Source organism: Lagenorhynchus albirostris, chromosome 1 (genome assembly GCF_949774975.1).
Source record: "Lagenorhynchus albirostris chromosome 1, mLagAlb1.1, whole genome shotgun sequence".
NCBI lineage: Eukaryota > Metazoa > Chordata > Mammalia > Artiodactyla > Delphinidae > Lagenorhynchus > Lagenorhynchus albirostris.
The window spans coordinates 28,535,095-28,547,510 of record NC_083095.1 but is presented as its reverse complement, the minus strand read 5'-3'; the positions used below and the strand labels follow the sequence as shown (position 1 = coordinate 28,547,510).

Genomic DNA, 12,416 nt, shown 5'->3' with positions numbered 1-12,416 from the left:
ACCTGTGGAGCTCAAATAATGAGTGATAATTTTCTGTGAGGAGGGCATATCAACCAAGCCAAGAAAAAAAACCCAAAGGAAGACTATGATTTGATTGAAAAGAACTTTTTATTACTAAAAAATTGCTAAGGTGCTGTCTCATTCATTTTCACTTGTTAGCAGTCCTTTCTAAGGAGAAGATTTATATAATTAAAAAAAAATGCTGGTTGTAAATTTATACAGTTTTTTGATAAAGATAAGAATTAGAAATAGTCAATTGATGCATTTTTGTTAGAATTGCTGTTTTAAAATTAATAACACTAGAATGCAAAATAAACACAAATTGCTTTAACCTTTATTATAGGTATATTAGACTTTCTGAAAAGAAAACCAAATCTTAAAATGCTAGTTATTATTTCCTCATCACAGCACCGTATTTCATTTATGGTTCCTCTGTGGGACACCACTATTCTGTTATAAAACAATAAATAATTTCATTGCACAGGTTTAAAGACCTCAGGAACTAGGTCAAAAGGAAAAATCTGATTAGCAGCAGAATTTGTTCATGTGTGGTTGCAGGCTGGTGCCAGCCTGGGTGGGGGTGGGTTGTTTTACTGTGCACTTTAGAAGCGGTTACCTCACAGTACCAGAGATACCTGTTGAAGAGAGTTTTGGATCCATTAGATCTGTATACCACAAACAACATCTTGCCCAGAAGTCTGATTTGCAGATGAAAGGAGAACAGTCTGCTTTTGACCCAACCTAAGCTATTCTTGGGAAATATTTTTAGGGAATGGAAAATTTGTTACCACAGGGGAGCTTTTCAGGTAAATGTGGAAAATTTATAAGATACTAAAAAAGTGTGAATGTCACAAACCTTCCTGGAATCTCAGGAAAAAATGTGCCCAGAATGAAAGATGGCAGCTACTGGAAAAAGCTGTGTTGACTACTGGCAGAGTCCAGAAAGGTCACTGTAGGGAAAAAAGGTCATCTTTCATAAAAAACTGGAAAGGTAGCCCAGGTATGAAGAACATGGACTCTGCAAAAGTATGCAAACAGAATCAGGCAAGACAAGAATTTTAAGGCACACCTTGCAAGGACCTCCATAACCCAGTGTTTTCATATGATGATGATAACACACAAAATCCACTATGTGCTAGGCCATGTCCTAATATTTGAAATATATAACACATTTACAGAAAGAAAACCTAACCATCAAGATTGGACCTTGTAGGACTCTTAATAAGAGGCCCAAAAGGTACACGAGGGGCAAAAAGGACATTACAGACAAATTGTTTTTTCTAAGAAATAAAAAGTCTCATTCCAAATTGCTCCTATAATGGATAAACTGGTTAATTCTCCAGATATTCTAATCAAGATTATCAGAAAACATGTAGATACATTTCTGGAGTTATAATGCACCTACCCAAGAATTCTGAAAGTATTTGGGATGACCGAACATGTCTGCTGAACAATATGTGGCCTTTATAAGAAAAGCTACAGAGACAAGCTGTGGTGATAAAGACCAGGAAATCTTACCTCTCTGAACCCATCAAGCTGGAGGAGTCTTTATTGTCTCCCCCTAATCTTGTAGAACAGCATTTCGTGTATGATGACTGGTTCTAACACCATACTCTAGACAAAGATGAGAAGGGGGTCTAGAAGTCAAGTGATAAAAAGAATGTGAAGGACTTGGGAGTTTTCTTCAGAAGACCGAAAGGCTGTGGAAGGAGGGATTAGAGCAGAACTAAGACTACTGAGAAGGAGGGATTTTTTTTAACATCAGTGCAATCCCAAAGTGGAATGAGTTGTCTGGAAACATGCCTACACAGAAGCTGAATGACAACCTGTTAGAAGTGTTAAGGGAGTTCTGCAATGGGTAGAAGATTGATTATATCTTTGGGCTGTCCAACTCTAAAGATTCTGTTATTTCACTCTGTATTAGCATTTTTGGAGGAAGAGACAGTAGGTATAAAGGTGACCTTAGTATAATTAAAAATCACTGTGAAGGGCTTCCCTGGTGGCACAGTGTTTAGGAGTCCGCCTGCCAATGCAGGGGACATAGGTTCGAGCCCTGGTCCGGGAGGATCCCACATGCCGCAGAGCAACTAAGCCCATGAGCCACAACCACTGAGCCTGCGCTCTAGAGCCCACGAGCCACAACTACTGAGCCCATGTGCCTAGAGCCGGTGCACCGCAACAAGAGAAGCCACCGCAATGAGAAGCCCGCGCACCGCAACAAAGAGTAGCCCCCGCTCGCCACAACTAGAGGGAGCCTGTGCACAGCAATGAAGACCCAACACAGCCAAAAATAATAAAACTTAAAAAAAAACAATCACTGTGAAGAAGAAAAAAATCCACATTGAATTGAAAAACTAAAATTTGGGAGGGATGAGGGTATAGAAATTTGCCTAGTTATTTGCACATATCAGATGTTAAATATTTATTGACTCAATGGAATACTTTTAAAAATAAGGTTCCCCAGGGACTGCTGTGAGGGCCAGGTATATTTAACATCTTTTGTGAAAAAGCTGAAAGAGAGTCTACTGTGAAAAGTACAAGTCTGGGGAGATACTCTGCTGGAAAGAAGCTGGAGGTAAAGAGCCAAGGTGTAGAAGCCAGACTACTGGAAGATCTTTCAAGTCCAAGAGCAGTCACATGGGTAGACAAGGAAATGGTGGTCATGTGGGAAAGTACAAGATCATGAATTTTAGGGGACATAATTCACAAAATCAAGAGGTCTGAACATTCAAACTCAAAGTGAGCATCCACTGTATGGATGTGGGCCAAAATGGCCAAGTAAATCAAATGTTAGGTATCATCAAGAAGGGTTCAGAAACCTTAGAACTAGACAAATAATGTAGAGGATGCTAGCTAAAATGATCAGGGGCCAGGGCAGAAAGAGACACTGCTGTAAACAGAATAAAAGGACAAACTGAAAGGGGCTATTGCCAAAGTCTAGATCCTTGAAAAGCACAGCCACAGGCCTCTCACCACAGACCAAAAGCTAGGGTATAGATGTACTTCTTAGAAATACAAAGAAAAGTTTAGGATGACAAATTACTATAAACACATTAGCCTGAGAAAAGAGGTACTAGCACTGAAAACACACACACACACACATACACACACACACATTCCTATAAGGTAGGATATGTTCATTACTCCACGGTTTACTGATAAAAAGTTAATTAAAAGAAGGTAGCCTGTAGAAGGCAGCCACACCCTCCCAAAACATGTCCCTAGAAACTGGCTGGCCTCCCTTCTGCCCAGTCGTGAGTTGCTCTCCATCCTTCTGAGATTTAGAATGGCTGTCAGCTGGCTGATTGGTGCTGACACAAAGCCGGATCACATAACTTCAGATATGGTACCTTTTTTTTTGGCCACACCACGTGCACAGCTTCCAGGATCTTAGTTCTCCGACCAGGGATCGAATCCATGCCCTTGGCAGTGAAAGCTCGTAGTCCTAACCACCGGACCTCCAGGGAATTCCCCAGATACGGCTTTTTTTTTTTTTTTTTCCTCTTTGAACTACACATGGAAAGTAAAACCAGGTATTTTTTTCTTTCTTTTTTTTTCGGTAGGTGAGTGGAGATAAAGGTGGGACAGAGCAACGTGCAGGGAAAAGAAAATACTGGTGTTGATAGGTCATGGGATTGCAATCAGTCAGCTGAGTGTAACATGTAAGAGGAAAATTAAAATGTTCAAAGGAATGAGGCACTGAAAGGGTTGAAATGAGATTCTTCTTTGGTTCCCAGGGTTCCATCCCTGGGTTCCCCAAGGTTAAGTTCCAAAGCTATTCCTTTTGGCTCTCTGTGACACACAAGGAACCTCAAAGATTTAGACTCTGGTACCAGCTGTGCACGAAGAGTGGTTAGGAAATAGTTCACATTTGAGGTGTAAAATTAATTAAGTCCAAATCTCTAGACTCAAGGGCAAGACCTGTCTACAAAAGCCCCTTCCTCCAGATGAAATCAGCTGCTGGGCTTCAGTCTAGGCTGTCCCCAGACTAGCTCAGAATACAACTGAGTCCTCTCCTCTCTCGTCCTCCCTTTAACAAGGTTGACAAATGCAGGCCTCAGAGGAACGGCTTGGCCTCAGTGGGAGATGCCCAGAGACTGCAGCAGGTGAAAGGTGGCCCCCAAGGCCCAGCCTGTCTCTATGTTGTTCACTTTCTTTGTGAGCTGTTGGGAAGGAGAAAAAAAAGTCAATATTTTCATTCAATTTTCAACTCTAGCAAGCACAACAAGCGGAGAATATCTGCAAAGATCATCCACATGGCCAAACCAAGGCAGAACTGGGAGTAGCCAGTCTCTGGAGGCTTCTCCCAACCCTCTCTGTAGGTTCCCATCCTGCCATTGCCCATTGCCCCTACACCTGCCAATCTGATCCTTGAATCTCTGGGCCCAGGAAGTGGTCTCAAGCCAGGACTTCTCGAGAGGACCTTTTAGACAGATAGGCTTCTGAACTCTCTCCCTAATCCTAAACTAAACATAACAGGAGTTAGCAATAGATTCAGGGGTAGGAAAGAACATACTAAGCTTCTCAATTCATATTTTGTAAGCAAGTGCATCTTCTTAAGCACTAGTTAATGACAAACCAAGGCATTTAATGCATTCCAGGTCAGGTTGTACCTCAATTAGTTCAGTGACCTTGGGCAAAAGTTTAGACTCGATTTCGTCAACTACATAACAAGTGGATTAGATTAGTCAATATATCAAATTGTTTTCTTCAGAATCCTAGGGGTTCCTTGACAGTGCTTCAAAGGAGAAAGGGAGGCAAAACGGTGAAGGAGTTCCAGGTCCCCGACCTCTGATTCAACCAGACAGCTTCATTTTTATCAGTTTTACTGGAATTCTCCATAAGCTACTGTTGAATAAAGATGCCACCACCATACCCATACCCATACCCAGGTTTATAAATCAGCAAACTGGTTTTAGTCTTTCCTTCTAGTACTAACTTCTTATGACACAATACCTGTGTTAACCTGATGAAACTTAGTCTATAGTCACTGTGCCAAAAACTGAGAAGAATGGCGTGTGAATCATTATCTTGAGATTTAGTCTGTGACCCCTGAGTCAAACTGGGAGTGCCCCCCATGCCCCCAAAATGTTCTTCCTCTGTCCTTAGGACCGACAGTCTAGGGATATAGATGCCAAAGTGAAGTGATCTCTGGGACAGAGGACTGTTCACCCCTGATACAAATTCTGCTGCCATTTAACTAAAGACTAAAAGGATGCAGAAATGGAAACGGCAGGAAATTGTCCTTAAATGATTTGGTTATTGCTGATGCTTCAGTAGAGGCAGTTGTTAGCTTGGTATGTATTGAGGGCTCAGGATGACCTCTCTTATCCAGAAATCTAGCTCCAACTGGTGTGAAATACCTATACTAACAATTAAACCAATATTAATAACTTCTTATGTGTCAGGCACTGTGCTTTATCTCCATTTTTATAACAGCCCTAAGAAATAGGTACTCTAAGGATCCCTGTGTTTTGAGTGAGGAACCTAAAAGTTAGAGGGGAAGTAAATCATCTGAGGTCACAGAGCTAGTAAGCTTGCAGAATCAGAACTTGAACCCAGATCTGACGGACAACAGAGCCCATGCTTTAAACACTACACTATACTGACTCTACTGGCAAGTAACTCTTTAAATGCCAATATTCTCAGCAGGTATAACAACACATTAAATCCAAATACCTTTATACAAATGAATTTATGAAATCTGTATAACACAAGAAATGGGGCAATATAAACTCATCTGGAAATGAGGAAACAGAAAGGGGAAGTGACACAAGAGAAGGAAGGAGCTTCATAAACAAAGTACAATCTCTACTTCCTTGACCCCGAAAGTTCAGAGTTGCCCTGTGCCACAACTATATTTTTGTCACATTTCCTCTAATAGACTATGCAATTTGAGGACAAAGATTAAATCTCAATCATCTCTGTAACTATAATGTGCAATTATTCAACTATGGTATGGAAGATAAAAAAATATTATATATGGGATGGATGAAACTCCTAAGATGTGTTTGGAATAAATAAGTTACTACAGATAAAGTTAGGAAGACAGAGAGGGACCCGAGACTCCAGAGGCACTAAATATATGAGGCACACACAAAATACATACGACATACTACACAAGGCATTCAGTACTCACGAGGTCTTAAATAAGCCACTCACTGGTGATGCTCTTTGGCAGAGGTCCCTCATGTCCTCTGCCAAACAGAACCATCAAACCATCTAATGGGCTAATGAGTGAGCTAATGCTACTGGCCAGTGCACGTGCCTCTGCGCCCCTCCAAACAGAGCAAGTTTGTGTGATGGCCCCGGCACCTTCTGTCCTTGTGCCCCCTTGATCAAACTTCAGCTACAGTACCTGTAACCACACTATCATCGGCAGAGACAGGCAGGACATATTAACCCAGGATTCAGGAAGTACAGCACCTCCAACTTGTATGTACCCTATCCTGTGTGTTCACCTATCCCATTTCTTTCCCCTTGCTTTTCACCCTGACTTTTGTGGGTTTTCTTTGTTTCTTTTTTGCTTTTGGCCACTCCACGCAGCATGTGGGATCTTAGTTCCCTGACCAGGGATCAAACCCATGCCCCCTGCAGTGGAAGTACAGATTCTTAACCACTGGACTGCCATGGAAGTCCCTCACCCTGACTTTTGAAGTTGATTTAATAAACCATGTAACTTGGGCCTCTTAACCTGGGCTGCAAGCCTTTTGGCTCTGTGACCTCTGGGATAGCTTGCCTAGTAATATACAGTTGACTGTTGAACAACATGGGGGTTATAGGTGCCGACCCCCGTGCAGTCAAAAATCCACATATAACTTTATAGCTGGCCCTCCATATCCATGGATTCAACCAACCACAGAAAGTGTAGTACTGTAGCATTTACTATTGAAAAGAATCCATGTATAAGTGGACCCAGTTCAAACCTGTTATTCAAGGGTCAATGGTACTTAGAAGCTGCCATTGTATCAAGGCAGTTTCCCACATTCATGGTGCCTTGCACAGTGCCTTGTCCATAGCCTGAATAAAATTAGCTCAAAACTCCACCTATGGCCACTCTGATTACTAAACAAGTTTTTTTGTTTTTTTAAAATATTTATTTATTTGGTTGTGCCAGGTCTTAGTTGTGGCAGGCGGGCTCCTGAGTTGCAGCTCCTTAGTTGTGGCATGTGAACTCTTAGCAGGCAGGCTCCTTAGTTGCAGCTCATGGGCTCCTTAGTTGCGGCATGTGAACTCTTAGCTGCAGCATGCATGTGGGATCTAGTTCCCCGACCAGGGATCGAACCTAGGCCCCCTGCACTGGGAACGTGGAGTCTTAACCACTGCGCCACCAGGGAAGTCCCCTAAACAAGCTTTTAACTTTCTTTCTAACTCCCAAATAAAAGGACTGTTATGTGATGCCAGTGTCCTCTCTCTTACCTGTAAGACGGTGTTGCCTGCAAAGCCAAAGCCATCCTTCAGCAAGGCTGTGATGTAACTGAGATCCATGCACAGGAAAGGACTGCCTGAGGTGAAGTTTTCCAGGTTATCACATACTGGAGGTGACAGAAAGAGAAAAGTGGAATTCAAGTTTGCAGCCAACTGAGAGGTGTATGATTTTCTCTAAATACAGACTGAGAATAAGCAAAGCAGAATCCTCCATTCTCCTTCTCCCAGATGCCTGGGAGTCTTGGAGGCTAGAACTGTGCACTGACAGCCTCTGCAAGACCTCAGCTCATCAAGAACCAGCACATTTCTGATGTGACATCTAATCTACTCAAAGGTACATGGGTCCTAGTTTATTTGCTATGACATATATTCTATGATTTATTGTTGGGGCTTAATTCAACTAAGGCCCTTATATATTAAGACAGGGAAATACCAGTTAACCCTACTTCAGGGCCACTGGATAAGAACAATTATTTGCTTTTTTTTTTTTTTTTAATTTATCTATTTTTGGCTGTGTTGGTTCTTCGTTGCTGCGTGCGGGCTTTCCATAGTTGTGGTGAGCGGGGGCTACTCTCCGTTGCAGTGCGTGGGCTTCTCATTGAGGTGGCCTCTCTTGTTGCAGAGCACGGGCTCTAGGTGCCCGGGCTTCAGTAGCCGTGGCACATGGGCTCAGTAGTTGTGGCTCGCGGGCTCTAGAGCGCAGGCTAAGTAGTTGTGGCGCACAGGCTTAGTTGCTCCACGGCATGTGGGATCTTTCTGGACTAGGGCTTGAACCTGTGTGCCCTACATTGGCAGGCGGATTCTTAACCACTGCGCCACCAGGGAAGCCCTATTTGCGTTTTTGATGAACTCTTTCAAGGAAGCCTCTGTGGCTATTTTCCATATATTCTGGTGCTCAGTGTTTCATTACCACTGATAAAACTTTTTCAATTTTTTTTTAAAGAAAGGAAGAAAGAAATGTGGAAAGAAGAAAAGGTTTTCACCGTTTCTCCAAAGTCTCTTGCATTCTTATATTTTTCTTTGCCACTTAATGCTTTTAACTCCTGGTAAAGATAGGAAACCAACCTTCTGAGAGGCTTTCTGCTGGCCAAAGCACATTAGGTCACTTTAAGGTCACTGGGGGTGGCAGCCTCACGGGCTCACCTTCAATGGTTTCCACTGACTCTTACCTTCCCTTGCTTTCCTTTCAAAATCTTCAACTTTTAAAACACCCCCCTTTTCATAATCTGAAATGAAACAGAACAGTAGTTGATGTCAAAAAGCCTTCCAGGAAACATAAGGAAATTTATCCTAGGAAATTATCCTATTTATAATAATGAAAAACTAAAAATAAAATTTCCAACATTAAAGAATGGGATAAGCAAACATGACATATCCCTACAATATAATCTATACAGTTTATTTACTTATAATCTATTTTATGTTATGTGTGTGTGTATATATATATATATATATATATATATATATATATATTTTTTTTTTTTTTTTGTGGTACACAGGCCTCTCACTGTTGTGGCCTCTCCCGCTGCGGAGCACAGGCTCCGGACGTGCAGGCTCAGCGGCCATGGCTCACGGGCCCAGCCGCTTCGCGGCATGTGGGATCCTCCCGGACCGGGGCACGAACCCGCGCCCCCTGCATCGGCAGGCGGACTCTCAACCACTGCGCCACCAGGGAAGCCCTGTTATGTATATTTAACTATAGCTAAAAAATAGGCCCATTAAAAAGGGGCCATTAAACACGTCAGAAAATAAGAAATTAATTCGTATCTCAGGCCATGACAGATCACATATATACATTCTCACAGCTAAACAAAATGTGTTACTATTATAAGGAAAAATGTTATAAAGGGGAAAGAGGAAACTTTTGGGAGTGAATATGTTCATTGACTTGAATTTGGTAATGGTTTCATGGGTGTATACATATGTCAAAACTTACCAAATTGTACACTTCAAATATGTGCATTTTATTTTATGTCAATTATACCTCCATAAAAATACTTAAAGAAAAAAAAGACTTCATGTGTATTTGTTTAGGCCATCTTCTAGCCCCAAAAGATTCGAAATCATATTCACTCTTCCACTTGGGTGACTTGGGAGAAAAGTACGGTGACCACCTCAACAAGGCACTGCAAATACTCCTTTTGTCCCTTTCCCTTCCCCACCACAGCCCTGCCCAGTCTCCCCCCTGCACTGACACCTGGAGTGAACTTACCAATCATGTCTGTGTCAACAGCTCGGTCATAATAGTAAGAGAAAGCGTAGAAGGAGCTTCTCTGGACCTCATCTGGCTGATGAAGTTTTCCTTGGACCACCCTCAGCACTTCAGCATAGCAGGGCTCAAAGCCCGCCTCCCCTGATAGGGCAAAAGGTGCACAGGGGCAAGGTGAGAAAGTGAGAGGCAAGCTGCTGAAGCCAGTGGAACAGCAGGAGGATCAAGGCGAGCTGAGGCTCAGGACAAAGGGCTTACAGACAAAGATGAACAAACTTTTGCAGCCTCATCCCTCTGGAGAACCAGTACTTACTTCTCCACGGCTGGTCCCCTCCCTAACCTGTGTTCACCAAAAAAGCCACAGCCGACCTCGAGCTGCCCCTTAGCGTTATGTTTCATGGCATTTATGAGAAGTATGCAGAGGCTCACCTGCTTCCTTCATGGGAAAAATCAAGTTTTTTCCTCGAGTTTAAGGTCTATGCCTTTTATAATACCTAAGATCAATTATTCTTCTTATCGTCTCAATTCTATAACTGAAACAGCTAAACATTAACTGGATCTGAAACAGTTTCACCCTGCTGAGGGCAGAGACCCTCAATACATTAGACCCAGGGTAAGAAGAGGTTTCTAATGGATCCACAACACCTGGGCAGGGAAAGAGCTGAACACAGAGTGACAGCTGCCTTGTTCACTGTCACTTCACACTACTCCTTGAAGGCACATCAGCATCTATTTGGAACTAGTTCCTGCAAAAGACAAGCTTCTCCTAGCTCTGGAAAAAGTTTCCCATGGAACTTTTGCAGACTTCTACTGTAAAAGTAATTTCAACCAGTGAAAAAATATCACCTGCCTTCTTGGTTGCCACCATACTGGTATTTCACACCCCCAAAGATCCACTCTGCTTCCAACCATCTTGGTAGACAGGCACTTCGGAAAGTGTGTCCATCAATTCCTGAAAGAAACCAGACCACAAAGAGGCAAGGGTGTGAGAGAGAAAGAGAGAGGAAGGAAAGCAAGAAGTCAGTAAGGTTGAAAGGAATTATCAAGGTGGCTGGGCCTTAAAATCATATGAAATTAGTTCCACGACTGCATACTACGATGGGAATTCTTAACTCAGGGTTCATACATGGGCTTTGTGGGGTTGGTGAACCCCCTGAAACTACAGGCAAACTTTCATGCTTATGTCCATTTGGCAGAGGGGTTGATGGCTTTCATCACATCTCAAATCTAAAACCTACAATGGAATAAGTTCCCTCCTTTCTAAAAAAGGGAAAAAATACGGTTCTACTTTTCTCATTGATTGTTGTGAGGCTTAAATAAAACACACTTGAAAATGTAAACTCTGAAATGCTATATACTCATCACAATAATAGCTTACTGTGACCCACACACCATAAAAATTAAAATAAATGCAAAATCTCTTTTAAGGTGAGGAAACGGGCACAAAAAGTTTAGCTAACTGGCCCGAAATTACAAGACTGGGACTGACCCTAGTTCCGCCTGACCCCAAAAGCTGAGCTCTTTACCTCTCTACTGCCTATGAAGAAAGGAATGGAGTTGTTCAGTTATTCCACCTTGTAAGTGGACTGCTGCTACCTGCACCTCCCACGTAAAACTAAGGGCTTGAGCTCCTGCCAAGTTTAACCCTTGAGTCTTGAATTTCTGCAGACACTTCAGCCGCCTGGCCACAGACCGTTCCCCCCCTATACCAAGAGACTTCATGCTGGAAATGGCTAATAATAGATACCAAAACATCTGACCTCATAAAGTAGAAAAGGAATTTGCCATTATGATGTCTATTATACAACACAGGTCTCTTACTTCAGCATAACCCTTTCTGCCATAGAATCACTGCCAAGGTAGGGAAAAGGCAAGCTGAGTACTGGTGTCACTCTCACCATACCCCAACCAGCACACCCAGACGAACCTTCTGTCTCCAGGGCTCCCAGAGCTGTTAGTCTTGCAGCTTTCAATCCAAATCCCAAGTAACTGTAAAATACAGGATTGACTAATTTCATGTGACCCTGAATTCTCTAGCCTAAAGCTCCCTCTTCCAAAAGTAACATGGTTTCTCTGTCTCACTCTGGAGGGAAGAAAACCTTGTTCTCTGTGCTCTATTCATCTCGTGTGGACAACAAGCAGTAATTCTTGCACAGTTCAGATCAAGGCCTTGCAGGAAGAACTTCCCACAGCTATGCTTTAAAGGCCAGAGGCAGGGACACTTCCTAGGGTCCCACCCTGGGAACCATCCCCAGAAGAGATCTCATTATCTTAGCTCCCAGCCCAACTGTGATCAAATTCTAGGCTGGATTTTGAACATCTGAAGGTCAGCTTAAAAGCAGCTGACACAGAGCTTTGGCTCAACCTTCTCTGAGTGTCCTCTCTCTGGAGAAAACTTGACTCATATTACTTTTACTCTTATATTACTTATCTTTTACTCTTTTACATTATTTTTTAAAATCTTACATTACTTTTTACTTTATTACTATTATATGTTTTTGAGGACAAGAATGGAGAAACCTCTTGGGTCTCTTGGGCTTTGGTAAGTAGCTTAGGTTTCAGTTAACAGGCCTTCAGGGACTGGCAAAGACTTTGTAAGGCTGGTCAGATGCAATAATAGATGTGAAAATGTTTTGAAAAGTTAGGAGAATCATACAATGTGAAATATTATTATTCCTCCACGTCCCCCTCTTCACCTATGTGTATAGAGCTTATAAGTGCTGTTAAACATCTCAAAGGAAGTGAGGTAGCCTCTAGGGGTTTGTTCCAGCGTTTTCTG

General features: G+C 42.4%; 1 protein-coding gene across 1 annotated transcript in view; it reads right to left on the bottom strand.

Annotated features, from left to right (window-relative positions):
* Nucleotides 1-89: 89 nt before the first annotated feature.
* The window catches only part of ENTPD5 (ectonucleoside triphosphate diphosphohydrolase 5 (inactive)), a 36,136-nt gene continuing 23,809 nt past the window's right edge, over nt 90-12,416 (bottom strand). The window contains exons 11-18 of the mRNA XM_060139265.1: nt 12,334-12,413; nt 11,565-11,626; nt 10,488-10,589; nt 9,641-9,781; nt 8,598-8,654; nt 7,420-7,535; nt 3,351-4,163; nt 90-635 (exon numbers count right to left, since the gene is read on the bottom strand). Coding sequence (XP_059995248.1) covers nt 4,077-4,163; nt 7,420-7,535; nt 8,598-8,654; nt 9,641-9,781; nt 10,488-10,589; nt 11,565-11,626; nt 12,334-12,413 — 645 coding nt within the window. The 3' untranslated portion in view covers nt 90-635; nt 3,351-4,076. The remainder of the gene's footprint in view (nt 636-3,350; nt 4,164-7,419; nt 7,536-8,597; nt 8,655-9,640; nt 9,782-10,487; nt 10,590-11,564; nt 11,627-12,333; nt 12,414-12,416) is intronic.